At 43.0% G+C, this 17,656-nt stretch overlaps 1 protein-coding gene across 1 annotated transcript in view; it reads right to left on the bottom strand.

Moving 5' to 3' along the window:
* SLC38A11 (solute carrier family 38 member 11) overlaps positions 1–17,656 on the bottom strand; it is a 69,304-nt gene that overhangs the window by 8,143 nt on the left and 43,505 nt on the right. Inside the window, exons 9-12 of the mRNA XM_040440284.1 lie at positions 12,323–12,393; positions 10,640–10,801; positions 5,227–5,339; positions 561–692 (exon numbers count right to left, since the gene is read on the bottom strand). Of these exons, the coding sequence (XP_040296218.1) occupies positions 561–692; positions 5,227–5,339; positions 10,640–10,801; positions 12,323–12,393 (478 nt within the window). The remainder of the gene's footprint in view (positions 1–560; positions 693–5,226; positions 5,340–10,639; positions 10,802–12,322; positions 12,394–17,656) is intronic.

Here is a 17,656-nt window from a genome sequence, read left to right as displayed (position 1 = left end):
TCCCAGCATCCCCATCTACATACAAGTTCAGTTCGTGTTCAATGGGGAGAGCTGGGGAAAGTGGTGGTGGATTATCTCCCTGGAGATCAAAATGATTAGGCAAAAATATTCACTTTGCCCGATCCTTCTCTCCCGTGACATCATCTTTTGGGTGGAGAGCTCCCTATACCCATTAGACTGTCGGCAGTCAGTTCGGCTGACAAAGGCAGTGGCCTTAGTGACCACCGTAGAGGTGCAGCCACACGGACAGGTTTCCTGATGCAGGTTTGGAGGCCAAAACCAGAAGAGGATCATAAAAGGAGTGAAAGTTTAAAGGACAGGTACGACTTCTCCTCTTTTTTGAATTCACTCCTGGTTTTGGCTTTCAAAACTTCACACAGTAATCTGACCTTGTGGTCGTACCGTAAAAATAACATACCAGATGGTCAGTCACTGAGAGGTGAAACCCTAGGTAAGATGTAAAAAGTTGGTCGACTTTCAGGGGCTCCTTAGCAATAACGTGCAACTACAGTATGATCAGTGTACATTTATGACGACATGATGGCACCTCACACACTTACATTGAGCTCTAGCACCATTCCTAGGCAGTCCGAAAATAAGGATATGACTGTGGTGAGAGATACAACCAGCAATGTGACTGCAAAATGATGGACAGTGGAAAGGCTCCCGCCGAAGAATACGTTGGAAATCACCTGGGGAAAGCAAAAACACATGTGACTGATTGTGTGACATGGAAATTTAATGCCCCCAAGTGGCATTACCACTCGTACCTACTGCTTCTCTCTGTGAGTGCTAATATCATGTTATCTTATGCATTTATTTCCAGGTCCCAAGACACTGTGCATTTATAATAATGTTTTGTAATTGTCCATGTATTGTGCCTGGTTCACCAGCAGGTGGCAGCAACTATGGCAGAGCTACACTTAGAGAGAATGGAACTCACCATTCCATTCTCCCCTCCTTTCTTGGTCAGAAGTGGGCCAGTCCTGTTTGCTACTAGGAGGAGGTAGGGAGTTCTGGTGTGTTCTGGTTGAGACTCCATGTTGGAGCTGCCAGGATTCTAACCTATTCCCTGGCATAATCCAGAGGAGTCAGACTACAGAGAGAAGTTGTAGCATCCTGCAGAAGCAGAGATTCCATTTAAGTCTGTTACTACAGCAGAGCCAAAGAGAAACCGATGTAGCAAAGTTGAGATTGTTTGCTTGCCAGAATTAATGCTAAAACCTGCTGGAACCAAGATAAAGTCTGTAAACCGTTTGGAGAAACGTTTATGCAAAGTAAAGCTGCCATTGAACTTCATCACAAGGTCTGGACTCAAATTGTTCACCCTATTTGTCTGCTTCAGAGCCATTGCCTGGGGTTCGAGTGTATCCAGGTAGGAGCACCGTAACACGTGCACAAAACATTAAGGGACATTATAGGCCACCCTATATCACTCGGCTATTCCAAGACCTGGGTACCAACACCATTTCTTAAAGGGACTCCGTCCCGTTGTTGCTTCATTGCAACTGGCGTCACAAAACACTTATATCATGTTAAAGGGACCCCTTGTGGACTGCTGTTGTTGTACAAGGTGGCCTTCACTGGAGCGTTTCTTCCATTACATCTCTATTACACCAGGTAATGCTGAAATTGACTGGACCTAATAGTCAAATAATGTCCATCATACGCTAACAAGGGAAGGTGGGTGCGGTAAAATGACATTTCTCACACCTTATCTACCTGATGCCTGTTATAGGGCGTGAAAAGGTTGTCCTAGCTTTCAAGCCATCTTGACAACTTTACCTTCTATAAAAGCAGGATTCCAGATGGTAGAGTTGTCGAGACGGTTTGAAAGTCCTTAGAACAGCCCCTCTTCCTAGACAGAATACAACCCCCTCATAAAAAGTGCTTGTATTCTGTTCATGATGTCGGGGAGAGAAGACTTTGGGACAAGAAGTTCTCAAGGTCTGCTCTGGCCTGTAATCGCAATCATTCCAACCTGATGGATTCCACATCATGGGATCCATCAGGTTCTGTCGTAGTGTCCATCATTTCTTCAGGGAAGACAGCATTGCTTGCTATTCTTCACGTCAGCACAAATATGGGAAACGCTGTACGCTCCCAATTGCTTTATAGAACATCAAGATTTTGTATGCCGTGAAAAAAAGATTTGGAGGAGCAGCGCCATCTACTGTTTATTTGTCAGCACTGTTCACATAGTCAAGATTTTTCAGAAAAAATATATATTTTATCATTTTTATTCTGGAAATGTAATTTGGAGAGCTTCTGTAAATCACAGTAAAAAACTTCTGTCTATACAGTTGTGTTCAAAATAACAGCAGTGTGTTTAAAAAAGTGACTAAAGCTCAAAATCCTTTTAATAGCTTTTATTTCCATTCACACAAATGCATTGGGAACACTGCACATTCTATTCTAAATCAAAACATGAAGAAAAATATATCAAATTTGTGTTGTTCCTCTAAAATAATTTAAGAAAAGTTCATATCAGACTGTTCAAAAAATTTGCAGTGTTTGTATTCTTCTTTACAAACTCAAACATTCACTATATAAACTGAAAAATGTTTGAAGATTTTGCTTTCCTTTGAATGACTTCACTAATATTTAGGCCTCTTTCACACTTGCGTTGTTGGGATCCGGTGTGCACTTCCGTTGCCGGAGGTGCCTGCCGGATCCGTAACAACGCAAGTGTACTGAAAGCATTTGAAGACGGAACCGTCTTCCAAATGCTTTCAGTGTTACTATGGCACCCAGGACGCTATTAAAGTCCTGGTTGCCATAGTAGGAGCGGGGAGCGGGGGAGCGGTATACTTACAGTCCGTGCGGCTCCCGGGGCGCTCCAGAATGACGTCAGGGCGCCCCATGCGCATGGATGACGTGATCCATGTGATCACGTGATCCATGCGCTTGGGGCGCCCTGACGTCACTCTGGAGCGCCCGGGGAGCCGCACGGACGGTAAGTACACTGCTCCCCCGCTCCCCGCTACACTTACCATGGCTGTCAGGACTTTAGCGTCCCGGCAGCCATGGTAACCACTCTGAAAAAGCTAAATGTCGGCTCCGGCAATGCGCCGAAACGACGTTTAGCTTAAGGCCGGATCCGGATCAATGCCTTTCAATGGGCATTGATCCCGGATCCGGCCTTGCGGCAAGTCTTCAGGATTTTTGGCCGGAGCAAAAAGCGCAGCATGCTGCGGTATTTTCTCCGGCCAAAAAACGTTCCGTACCGGAACTGAAGACATCCTGATGCATCCTGAACGGATTTCTCTCCATTCAGAATGCATTAGGATAATCCTGATCAGTATTCTTCCGGCATAGAGCCCCGACGACGGAACTCTATGCCGGAAGACAATAACGCAGGTGTGAAAGAGCCCTTAGTTGTATAACCGCTGTTTCTGAGAACTGCTGGACATCTGTGCTGCATGGAGTCACCACCTTTTGGCCCCTGTGAAGAGGTATTCCAGCCCAGGAGGATTGGACTACATTCCACAGTTCTTCTCTATTTCTTGTTTTTTCCTCAGAAACTGCATTTTTGATGTCGCCCCACAAGTTTTCTATTGGATTAAGATCCGGGGATTGAGCTGGCCACTCCATAACGTCAATCTTGTTGGTCTGGAACCAAGATGTTGCACGTTTACTGGAGTGTTTGGGGTCGTTGTCTTGTTTAAACACCCATTTCAAGGGCATTTCCTCTTCAGCATAAGGCAGCATGACCTCTTCAAGTATTCTGATGTCTTCAAACTGATCCATGATCCCTGGTCTGCGATAAATAGGCCCAACACCGTAGTATGAGAAACATCCCCATATCATGATGCTTGCCCACCATGCTTCACTGTCTTCACAGTCTACTGTGGCTTGAATCTAGTGTTTGGGGGTCGTCTGACAAACTGTCTCCGGCCACTATACCCAAAAAGAACAATCTTACCTTCATCAGTCCACAGAATGTCTCTTTAGGCCGTCAATGTGCTCTTTGGCAAATTGTAACCTCTTCAGCACATGTCTTTTTTTCCACAGTGGGACTTTGCGGGGGCTTCTTGCAGATAGCTCGGCTTCACAGAGGCGTCTTCTAATTGTAACAGTACTCACAGGTAATTTCAGACCTTCTCTGATCTTCCTGGAGCTGATTGTTGGCTGAGTCCTTGCCATTTTGGCTATTCTTCTACCCATTCGAATGGTAGTTTTTCGCTTTCTTCCACGTCTTTCAGGTTTTGGTTGCCATTTTAAAGCATTTGCGATCATTTCAGCTGAGCAGCCTATCATTTTCTGAACTTCTTTATGTGTTTTCCCTCCAATCAACTTTTTAATCAAGGTACGCTGTTCTTCTGAACAATGTTGGGAACGACCTATTTTCCTCAGAATTTCAGAGAGAAATGCACTGTAACCAGCATGTACAACATTTGCTGCCTTCCTTCCTTAAATAAAGGCAATAATTGCCACCTGTTTTTCAACGAATGAATGACCTCACTCATTGAAATTCACACTGCTATTATTTTGAACATGCCCCTTTCAGTTAGTGATTCAATTACACAAAATCAGCAGCATGCATGTCATGACTGTTGTGTCTGTTGGGTTTCTATTACTCTACTACACCTGCTAGTAAATTATTTGCCACGTAGAAGTATAATTTATACCAAAAACAGTGATTGATCAGGTTAATGATGTCTGACTGCTATTATTTTGAACACAACTGTATATCCTGGTGAGAGAATTTTCATATGGGACAGATTTCTTGAATGGGGCTTGCAGAAACCCATGCACAAGCTGAAGAAACAGATTTCTAGAGGCAGAAGTTTCTCCAACAAAGCTGCATCATCATCAGAGAAAAATGCCTCTTTCTCCCCCACTAAACTAAGGGTCCTTTTACACAGGTCAAGGATCGGGCCAATTAGCAACAATAAATGTTTGCATGAATGCTCTTCCCTGATAATTGCCCCATGTAAAGCCGCTGCCGTTCACCCGACAGACGAGCAAATGGTAGTTTGTCGAGTTATTGCGTCTTTCATCCTTGTTTGTCATCAGCAAATCCCTGTGTGTAAAGAAGGAAATGCTGCAGACAATGGAATGGTGTGGGGATGAACAATCGTATGAAATAATCATTTATCCCCATGCATTAGCATTGCCAGGCTTCGGCAGTCTTGTTGCAGAGCTCATCATAATTATTATATCTATCTATCTATCTATCTATCTATCTATCTATCTATCTATCTATCTATCCTTAACTCTTACCTCTCTAGTAACAAAACATTCCATCGGGTATGTGAGGATTACTGTCATTGCATAGAAAAGCCTTCCGATCGTGACCAGGTTATCATCCTTACAATAATTTTCAAACAGGTCCCCTGCAAAGGAAAGATTTTTAAGTATATGTATTATGGATGCTGAGCATGACTTAAAAGGGTTATCCAACCCCTATAATGCCCCCCAAAATGCCGGGACACCTCATACAGGTTATACTTACCCAGCTCCCCCACCCCCAGGTCGCTCCTGATGCCCGCTGCCGCATCTCCCCGTCACGTGGGGGGGATTTTGGGTCAGCCAATAGCAGGCCTCGACCGAGACGAGCCTCCCTAGCCCCCTAGTGCTGTATACCTGAAACCTCACATCTATCCATCTGTCAGGGGCGTAACTTCCATAGCGGCAGACCAGTTGACTGCTATGGGGCCCAGGGCAAGAGAGGGGGCCCAGTCTTAGTTGGCATCCTCTCCTCTTCTACTGGAGGTGAAAACTTGGTCAGGACTCTACCCTCTAAAGCAGGCATCCTCAAACTGCGGCCCTCCAGCTGTTGCAAAACTACAACTCCCAGCATGCCTGAACAGCCTACAGGTATCAGTTTACAGCAGGGCATTGTAGGAGTTGTAGTTTTACAACAGCTGGAGAGCCGCAGGTTGAGGATGCCTGCTCTAAAGGAACAACTTTTAGCAAAAGAGGCAGTGGGATATATCGCTCAAGGGTCATTGAAAAGGGTTTAGGCGCAAACCCTTCTGTCCTGTGTGGGGGGCCTGGTTTGATCCTTGCTATGGGGCCCTTACTTCTCTATGTACGCCACTGCTATCTGTCTAATTTCTATCTATCTATCATCTATCTAACTACAGGGAGTGCAGAATTATTAGGCAAGTTGTATTTTTGAGGATTAATTTTATTATTGAACAACAACCATGTTCTCAATGAACCCAAAAAACTCATTAATATCAAAGCTGAATATTTTTGGAAGTAGTTTTTAGTTTGTTTTTAGTTTTAGCTATTTTAGGGGGATATCTGTGTGTGCAGGTGACTATTACTGTGCATAATTATTAGGCAACTTAACAAAAAACAAATATATACCCATTTCAATTATTTATTTTTACCAGTGAAACCAATATAACATCTCAACATTCACAAATATACATTTCTGACATTCAAAAACAAAACAAAAACAAATCAGTGACCAATATAGCCACCTTTCTTTGCAAGGACACTCAAAAGCCTGCCATCCATGGATTCTGTCAGTGTTTTGATCTGTTCACCATCAACATTGCGTGCAGCAGCAACCACAGCCTCCCAGACACTGTTCAGAGAGGTGTACTGTTTTCCCTCCTTGTAAATCTTACATTTGATGATGGACCACAGGTTCTCAATGGGGTTCAGATCAGGTGAACAAGGAGGCCATGTCATTAGATTTTTTTCTTTTATACCCTTTCTTGTCAGCCACGCTGTGGAGTACTTGGACGCGTGTGATGGAGCATTGTCCTGCATGAAAATCATGTTTTTCTTGAAGGATGCAGACTTCTTCCTGTACCACTGCTTGAAGAAGGTGTCTTCCAGAAACTGGCAGTAGGACTGGGAGTTGAGCTTGACTCCATCCTCAACCCGAAAAGGCCCCACAAGCTCATCTTTGATGATACCAGCCCAAACCAGTACTGCACCTCCACCTTGCTGGCGTCTGAGTCGGACTGGAGCTCTCTGCCCTTTACCAATCCAGCCACGGGCCCATCCATCTGGCCCATCAAGACTCACTCTCATTTCATCAGTCCATAAAACCTTAGAAAAATCAGTCTTGAGATATTTCTTGGCCCAGTCTTGACGTTTCAGCTTGTGTGTCTTGTTCAGTGGTGGTCGTCTTTCAGCCTTTCTTACCTTGGCCATGTCTCTGAGTATTGCACACCTTGTGCTTTTGGGCACTCCAGTGATGTTGCAGCTCTGAAATATGGCCAAACTGGTGGCAAGTGGCATCTTGGCAGCTGCACGCTTGACTTTTCTCAGTTCATGGGCAGTTATTTTGCGCCTTGGTTTTTCCACACGCTTCTTGCGACCCTGTTGACTATTTTGAATGAAACGCTTGATTGTTCGATGATCACGCTTCAGAAGCTTTGCAATTTTAAGAGTGCTGCATCCCTCTGCAAGATATCTCACTATTTTTGACTTTTCTGAGCCTGTCAAGTCCTTCTTTTGACCCATTTTGCCAAAGGAAAGGAAGTTGCCTAATAATTATGCACACCTAATATAGGGTGTTGATGTCATTAGACCACACCCCTTCTCATTACAGAGATGCACATCAAGTAATATGCTTAATTGGTAGTAGGCTTTCGAGCCTATACAGCTTGGAGTAAGACAACATGCATAAAGAGGATGATGTGGTCAAAATACTCATTTGCCTAATAATTCTGCACGCAGTGTATCTAACTATCTATCTATCTATCTATCTATCTATCTATCTATCTATCTATCTACATATTTTAAAGACAAGATACATCCCCCCCCTGCCCCCAGGAATCATACATAACATGAATTGCTTAGCTTCACAGCTTTCCTCTCTTCCTAGCAGTGGTGAAAGTTCAGCCTAGAAGACTCATAAAGTTTAAGTTAATAATATAATGATCTCCTTTTTCACATAGAAAATTTGCATTGGAAATTGCACATCAGCAATTTTATATCCAGCGTTATAGGGAAAACATTTTCATATTTTCCATGAAGGGACGCTCATTTTTCAGCACGGAGGATTAAGAGACTGTAAGGGAATCTTTTTACTGTAAAAATAAACTTTCCAGTTAATAAAGGAAATATCCAGTAAGAAGAGCCTACATTAAAGAATGCCCTAAAGCAAGACATTGGTTAAAGGCGTTGTCCGGCCATCAGTAGCTGATCTGCGGGGGTCCGACACATTGCACACTGTTTTGGGTAGCTTTGTCACCGGAAGTTGGCGGCGGAGCTACAGAGTGCTATCAACATTGTACTGGAGGGAGCTTGTTACTACAGCTCTGCCTCCATGGATGTCACTTGTCTTTAATGGGAGCAGACCTGCGGTGACGAGCTCTGTCCGCTACACAGATGATGGAGCTGTGTAGTTCTGGCGCTGACTTCCGGCGATGGAGCCACACAGAGCAGCTGATCGGTGGGGGTGTGGGGTGTCAGACCGTCTCTGATCAGCTAGTATTGGCCTGTCCGGAGAATAGGTGGATAGTCTTATGTTGCACACGTCCCTATCAGCCCCAATATTTTATTAAAGATTATAAGGCATTGTGATTGCAGACGTGCAGTGAAAACCTTACTTTTCAAACAGGCGTTTGATCTTCCTATATAACACTTATTTGGTTTATATAATTTTGGGGGTTTTCTTAAATCTTAGTCTATAAATTCACGGTTGGTAATGTTCTTTTATTTTAAAGATACTTTTTCCCCACGTTTATTAAATTGTTTTGTTCACATTCTCTATATCTCGTCCGAACCCTTGGAACCTGAGCGTATTCAATAAGCGCTTTTTACAGACGTTTTTATCGGGCGTTTGTATCGGGCGTTTTTAATGGGCGGAAACAAGCAAACACCCATTTAGGCGCGTTCCCGCTGAAGTCTATGGGCGGGAACGCGCGACAATATGCCCCAAAGAAGCTCCTGTACTTCTTGGGGCATAGGGCATTTTACAGCGCGTTCGTATGCGCTGTAAAACGCTCAGGTGAGAACCATGCCCATAGGGAAACATTGGTTTTTGCCTGTTGAGTGTTTTACAGCGCGTAGGAACGCGCTCTAAAACGCTCAGGTGTGAACCCAGCCTAAGACTGCGTGTACACAAGACTATACATCATCATCATCATCGTATAGCCCCTTTAAATGAGTTAAATGCCAATAATGTATACACAACCACACATTGAAATACCAACATTACATTTTTATTGTTAGAATACATTAATAAATAGACATAAATACATAAAACTATGCAGGAGATGTAAAATATGGAACAAGAAGGTCCTCCAGGGCCCAGGGTTCAAATAAAAGATGAAAAAGACTGTATATATGCCAACCTGCTAGGTAGGTACCATAGAGGGCTGTGGATACTCGCATACACTACAGGATCCCACCACAAAGCATCCTAACAGTGCAATAACATGCCATAGAAGATAGCAGCAATAACACATATTAATTGTAATCAAACAGGAGGGTGCACTTAAGCAGAACAAGTGCACCCCCGATATATGGGTAAATAAAACGGTACAAAGCTGTTACCTAATGTAAAGCATACAAATCACCATATTACATGCTGTTAAATCCTATTGACCAGGTGGGAGATCACCACCAATACGGCCCACATACCCAGAAAACATGGTTATAGCAATAGTAAATAACAAACAGTCTATAAAAGCCCAGGTAACCCATAGTACAAAGATGTCAGTATTAATAAGTATAACAAGCCCTGATGATAACCAAAGTAGTGATAGTAATATAGTAGAAATGGGTAACAAACCTCAAGAGGGGAGGACCAGAAACCGCTTCTTCCAAGGGGCCTTCTCTGGTAACCATTTTTTCTGGGTATGTGGGCCGTATTGTGGTGATCTCCCACCTGGTCAATAGGATTTAACAGCATGTAATATGGTGATTTGTATGCTTTACATTAGGTAACAGCTTTGTACCGTTTTATTTACCTATATATCGGGGGGTGCACTTGTTCTGCTTAAGTGCACCCTCCTGTTTGATTACAATTAATATGTGTTATTGCTGCTATCTTCTATGGCATGTTATTGCACTGTTAGGATGCTTTGTGGTGGGACCCTGTAGTGTATGCGAGTATCCACAGCCCTCTATGGTACCTACCTAGCAGGTTGGCATATATACAGTCTTTTTCATCTTTTATTTGAACCCTGGGCCCTGGAGGACCTTCTTGCTCCATATTTTACATCTCCTGCATAGTTTTATGTATTTATGTCTATTTATTAACTTATTCTAACAATAAAAATGTAATGTTGGTATTTCAATGTGTGGTTGTGTATACATTATTGGCGTTTTGGTTTGTTCCCACACATGTAAAAAATTATTTTGCTATATGGTGGACCTTTAAATTAGTTGTAAGATTTGCTATGTCACGCACGCTGTACTGGTTGGTTGCCAGCCAGCTTTTCCAGAAACAGATACTGGTTTTGAGCAAATTGAAGTTTACGAATTTCAATCCGAATTTCAGGAAACACTTGATAGTGGCTGTGCTTGGTATTGCAGCTTGGCGCCATTCACATGAATGGGGCTGAGCCGCGCCAATGAATGTGACATCACATGGCCTAGGAATAGGCTTACAAAGTGCCACGGCCTCTTCATACAGATGATCGGTGGGGTTGGACCCCACTGATGTCATCCTTAGCACAGGCCATCGATATGAAAAAAACCTGCTTCTGTACATTACCTTGTGTGAATCCTGTAAATGACACATATCCAAAAACCGAATACTGGACACTGATAATTAAGGAGATGATCATTGAAATGTGGGTAATATTGGACCAACTTTTGACTGTTCCTTTTTCAAGCGATCCATAAATTAAAAAACAGGCATGGTGACACATGAACACTGGAAAAGAATGAAATGAGGATTCACTGAGTCACCCCATAAAACAGATGATAGAATTTTTAAGATACAACACAAAAAATATAAAATATTATTATTATTATTATTATCCTGTACATGATTATAAAAAAAAATTCTGCATTTTTTCCAGAAATAGTGCCGCTCTTATTCATAGGCTATCTCTGGTATTGCAGCCCAACCCCATTTAAGTGAGGTGAAATATCAAACGCAGCCCATGACGAGGAGTGGCGCCTAGACCTGTTTCATTAAAGGGGTTTCCCAGGAGTAAAATATAGATGACCTATCCTAAGGATAGGGAATCGATATCCTATCGGTGCAGTGGGGGTCCGGCACCCGGGGCCCCTGTCGATCAGCTGTTTGAAGAGGCTGCAGCTCTCTGATAAGTGACTCTTCACAGCATAGCAAGTTTACTGGATAGCGGCTGTGCTTAGTGGGGCAGCCCACGTCCAATCACTTGAATGGGACTGAGTTGTCCCATGTGACTAATGAACGTGATGTCACTGTCCTAGGAAGAGGACGCAGGGCTCACTGGACTTCCAAGACCTCTCCAAACAGCTCCACTGATCAGGTACTGATAACCTATCCTGAAGTCATCAATATTTTACTCCTGGATATGCCACCAAAATGAGTTTCTAATACAGTGATCCCTCAAGACACAATGGCCTCAGGATACAATATTTTCACCATACAATGGTCTTTTCTGACCCATCGTAAGTTGAAACCAGACTCAACGTACAATGTCTCAGACTCAGATCCAACCAATCAAGGTCCCTTCTCTGGTAGAATAGCCGTATTAGTTGCTATTTATCAGCTATTCCTGACTGTTCTATGTAAGGACTTGTTTTATCTGTCTTAGTTATCTGCTTATCCTTCTTAACTCTTCATTTTCTCTTATCTTGGATGACATTTTGGGGCTTTGGAACTTATTACTCAACTTTCAATGATTTCAAAATACAATGGTCGTCCTGGAACCAATTAATATTGTATGTTTAGGGGCCACTGTACATCATAGATACATGTGAGGAACATATCGGTCACATGTGGACTCTCAGACGGACATTGACTTCCAGATGGAAATTTTGAGGTCTCTTTAGAGCTATCAAACCTCATTAGCACTGCTTAGCGATCTATAAAATGTCACTGACTTGGGTAAATTCCCTTCATAGTTATCTCCCCCAGGCCTGTCAATCAGGAAGGAGAGGGAGGGACTGGCAGAGTAAGCAGGAGGAGCAAAGGTGCACAGAGTAGCTTGAGCCCGCCCTCTGTGCACTCAACTGTTCATTTGCATATGGATTAAAAGTACTTTTTCTGCAGAATGCGATAGCCCTACAGGACATTGTGCCTGGGTTAACAGTAAATTTCCTGGTGACAGAGTAACTTTAAGTAGCATGCAGTAGGGCAAAAGCATAAATGTGTGGCAGGTCACTTCATAGAGTCGATTCATCCTCTTTACATACAGCAAACGTCAATAATAAAGACAATTTTGCACACACAGATATTTACCAAAAGACATGACTCCGACTGCTTGTATCGCATTCCACTTTGCGAACACCCAAGCTCCTTCGGTATGTGGTCTGTAGAGCAAGCAATAACCTTAGGGTAACACATCATGACGGTGCTAAATGTAACACATTCATGTTTAAAGGCGTTCTCTCATTTTTCAATACTATTTGATCATTTTTCACAAAAGTTAAAGGGGTTTTCTGGAGGAAGATTTTTTTTCTTTTTTTTTTAAAGGGCCAGGAAGGATTAAAAATAAGAAATAAACAGTACTCACCTCACCGTTTCCCCAGCAATGCAGTTCTGACGCTGCCCTGGCCCCTACATAGCAAATACCTTACCATAGACTCACCTTCCATGTGGTGTAAGCAGCTCAAACAAACCCTGTATGGTCTGATCCTGCCGCCATACCCATCCATATGTTCTCCACTAATGTGCATATTGAAGAAGAGGACAGAAAGAAGCTTCTGCGGCTGCAGGATGAGGTGACACTGGGTTTGTTTGAGTCTGCACTTGACCTATAGACCTAGGATACATAATTTTTAATAGAAACTATTTACAAAGTTGCTTTATTTTTCATTTTAGATGCAAATGAAAAAAATTGGTTGTGAAGGTGAAGCTAGGACCCTCTTAGGTCGACAAAGAAAATGAGAAGTAGCTACAGTTTCACTTCATGTCAAAGGCAGACAGAGGTACAGCAACAAACAACTCCTGGACAATTGTGTCCATGACATCCTTTACAATAACTATTTACGAAGGTTGCTGTAATTTTATAAAGTTTTTCTTCTACCTTAGTTGCTCCTATCTCCCATTCTGGGCTGTGGTCACATGACCATGTCCATGCAGCTCTTTCTTATTTCCTGTGATGTTATGTCCATGGGCGGGGCAGTGATAGGGGAGTGTCTGTGTAACTAGCTGGGTGGGAGGAGCTATAATCTAGCTGTCCAATGTTAGGGGCGGTGCTAGAGTTGGCAAGGAAAGGAGAAGTGCATCATGGTTTTGGTTGGATGCGGCAACAGGAAGTGCTAAATGCAGGATGGAAACAAACCAGAGGGATTAGTTTACATGTTGAAAATGGGTCAGGGGAGTCCAAATTGAAAAGGCAAAATCATGGGGGAGATGATAATGAGGTAAGCAACTACATAAGCTTATGTGTTAAAAAGCATCATAATCCTGGAAAACCCCTTTAAGACTTGGAGTGGAGCTTTAAGCAAAAAGTTTGAAATAAACTTTCATAATGAACCCTATAGGATTTCATTATACTGCGTTCCTTGTGTACGTCAGAGCAGTGGCGTAACTAGAAATGACTGGGCTTCACAGCAAATTTTTGAACATCCTCTCCAGCAACTTCTTTGCAAATCCCTTTATCACGTTCGGATGTGAGAGGGAAACACCACACCGAACATAGGAGGGAAAGGGGTGAGGGAATAAGGCCTGGAGACTAGAGAAAGAAGATGGACACCTCCTAGTAAAACCCTAATCAAAGTCCTGACTAACTACCAGTATGAACAGACCCCAGAGGTAGGTGAGTTCATACACAGGAATACCTAATGTCCTAACTCACCCTATAGGACTCTGGTACTAATGTCAGGACTGAGACAACCTGTTCCTCCAAAAGGACGAACAGGAGTCTCCCTCAGGCCTTAATACAAATGACAGGGAAATGCAACACACAAAATAACCCAAGCAAAATACAAAAGGGAAAGAAAACACTTAACAAGTGGCTATGGCAGCACCAGAAACTCAGCTGAGATCCACACACCAGCTATCCACAACTCCAACAGAAGCTATAAACCGCATTGCGTAGTGGGAGAAACAACAATAAATAGAGAAAGTTAAATGACCACAATATCCACACCTGGGGAAGGAAGGTGCGGCAAGCACCAGAAACAACACAGACGTCTTTTGATCCAAATGGAAAACATGTCAGATTAAGCCACGTGTTGCCAGTCTCACCGATCTCCTGCCACTGTCGCGGGAACGTCCGTGACACCCTCCTCCTGTGCAACCCAACTCTTGGGCTACTCAAGATGGCTGTCTCAAACCAGGCCTGGCAGTCGCTCTGTCCGTTTCCTACACGTATATACTGTATGTCATGTCACTGTATATAAAGTCCTTGTATATAATGTCATTTTATAATACTGTTGAGGGGGCCCTGACAATAAAATGCTTTAGTTCTCCTGTTGGTGTTGGCCACTTCTGAGTTCGGCCCCCATACCAGCCACTTCCACTATAGCTATGCCCTGCGTCACCATACCATATACCTCAGATACAGGCCTCTGAGCTATGCCACTCTATAGCCATATGGTAGCATGTTGCCCATGGTCTCCTATGTTGAGAGAACTTATAGAAAGCAGTATGCAACTGGATGCCTCTGTATAGAATAGTGTAGTTGGCGCTATTCAGAATAATATGTACACCGGCATATACAAGCCTGACAGATACTAAAAGGTGGCTCCGTTTTTGGCATTTGTCAGGTGGATAGTTTCCTTTTCATATGGCAAACCAAACGGGCTCTGCAAACACCATGTGAATCCAACACAATAATGATGATTAGTGTTGAGCGAATCGAAGTTCACAAAGTGGACTTCAATCTGAATTTCAGGGTAAATTCGATTTGCTGCGAAGCCAAATTTGTGCTTTGTGGTAATGAATTGATTTAACCTGAAATCGTGCAAAAAACAAAACAAAACAACATACTTAACTGCTCCATTTGCTCGTGATGGGCCGGCCACTGCCATCTTGCTTGAAGATCTCACAAGAAATCCTGTGCGCGGTGACATATGACATCACCATGCCGGCCTGAGTGAAGACATCATCTCGGGCGCAAAATCTTCCAGCAAGATGGCAGCAGCCGGCCCATCGCGAGAAAATGGAGCAGGTATTATTTGAATTTTTTTTCATTTTTTTAAAAAGTTTTACACCGTGTTATGTATATTGGATGCTGCGATCATGTATGAATGCAGCATCTGAGAGGTACAATGACCGGGAGCGGTGCAATCGCTGCTCCCTGTCATTGCACCCACTGCTTACAAAGAAATGCGCTTGGTGACAAAGTAATTTATCACAAAGCGATTATATATTTTTTTTTTATTCCGCGAAGCAGCCAAATCAAATTTTCCAATACTTTGCTCATCTCTAGTGGTGATACTTCATACTGCACGGCCATAGTGACTATACATACTGTATATAGAGTCCATGCACCCACACAGTTGGACAGCTTTTCCGTGAAAAATTAAACAGAAAGGAAGTCTAGAAGAAAAATCATTCCTTATCGTCCATTTCCTTGAATTACCACTCTCAGCCCACTCAAGCAGAACATTCTGCACTTTGATTCCCAAGCTCGGATTTTCAGCGCCGCTCTTTCCCACAGTAATTCAGTTATTTGCTCTCACCGCAGTTGTTTACACAGCTATTGTATCAGCGGAACACACAGGCTACAAGATCCACAAGAACATTCTCTGATATGGAAAAGCTCAAACTGGTTTTTATTCATTATACTGGTTTCTTAAAGCGCCAGTAACAGTAATTGATCTATTCTGCTTTGTTAAAGGGTTTGTGCAGCCAGTTTATATTGATGACCTATCCTCAGGATAGGTCATCAATATCTGATTGGTGAGAATCCGACACTCGGGACCTCTCCTGATCAGCTGTTTGAAGAGGAGGAGGAGTTTCTTTCAGAAGTGCTCTAAATTGATTAATGCCCTAATTTGGAAACGACATAAACCGAGAATAGCAACTGCAATAATGCAGAGACCTAAACTCCAAGGGGGATTGGGTCTTCCGAATATTCATGAGTACTTCCTGGCTTCGCAGGTATCACAGTTAAGGGAATGGTGGGTAGGTAATTATGCGAAACAGTGGGTACATATAGAAGCAATATTATCCCCTGGTAGTAATTTAAAAGCTCTCTTGCTTGCAGCTCTGCACCCGACATTTATTTGGCCACCCCTCCCGTCGTTAGTATTCATGGCCTTGAAAAGTTGGGTCCGATTTCATAAATTGTGTACTTTGGAGTCGGGATCCTTCCCGCCCAGTGCCCCAGCGACTGTACTTAATTTTCTTATTCCGAATATTTCGGTGTCGTCTTGGACACGGGGCGGATTGGACCTTCTCTCCAAACTATTTATTTCGGATACCCTTTGCCCCTTTGAATATCTTCATGGGCAGTTCCTGATTCCACACACAGATTTTTATAAATATTTGTGTATTAGACATTTTTTTAAAACTAACTGTCCGTTTAATCTGGTGTGCAATCGGGAAGTGTTTAGTCTGTGGGCATTGGCTTCGCCACAATGCACACGACTGCGGCCTCTGTATATGATGATGGGGGATAAGGGATTATTTGTTAAAACGACCCCGCTGCTTACATGGGAAGGAGATTTGGAGTTGGTGTTCACTGATGAACAGTGGTCGGTAGCCTTTTCCTGTATAAAAAAAAATATTAGATGTGCTCTCCACTATGAGTCTCTGATGAAGACCATATTAAGGTGGTATTATACACCAGATCGCCTGAGTCATATATTTCCGGATCTCTCATGTTTATGCTGGCGGGGATGTGGCGATAGGGGCACATTGTATCACATTCTATGGTCCTGTCCGAGGCTGCAAGATATTTGGAGGGCTACATTCTCTCTCGCCTCGGATTTGCTGGGATGCCAGCTCCCGCCATCCCCCTCATTAGCTCTTTTATGGATTGATCTGGTTGAGATACCATGTGAGAGGAGGGTGGTTCTGGGACACCTTTTCCTTTCAACCAAACTGGCCATAGTTAAAAATTGGAAATCACGGTATGTTCCTTGCCTAACGGAGGTTATCCGAAGGTTAAACTCTACTTATATATATGAGCGTGTGCTGGCGGGAACTGAGGAGGCTGCTGCGAGGTTTGAGAGGGAATGGGGCATATGGAGAGCTTCACCGCTCGCAGTACCATACCCTGTTTGATACAATTAAGTATATTATACCTGTGTAATCGAGGTCCTGCACATGGGCGTATATCTAGAAAAATATGCCTGCGCAAATGTACCCCAATAATTGCACTGTACGTCTGTCGTATGTTAGTATGTTTTTATGTTCTTTTTATGATGTATTGTTAGTTATTTTTTTATTTTTGTCCAGTATTTCATTGTGGCACGTATATGTTTTACCAACGTCGCCAACATGATTATGTATGGTGTTAACTATGCAGCCACTTGTGTTTCTTTAATGATAACAATGTATGTCTTTTCTAAAACTAATAAAAAGTATAAAGCGAAGAGGAGGAGGCGGTGATCCATGCGAGCGCTACTTCCTCTTCATTACACTGCCTGTCGTCTCGCAAGTGCATTGTAAGTACTT

Source organism: Bufo bufo, chromosome 7 (assembly GCF_905171765.1).
Source record: "Bufo bufo chromosome 7, aBufBuf1.1, whole genome shotgun sequence".
NCBI lineage: Eukaryota > Metazoa > Chordata > Amphibia > Anura > Bufonidae > Bufo > Bufo bufo.
This window is presented reverse-complemented; position numbering and strand designations above follow the sequence as displayed.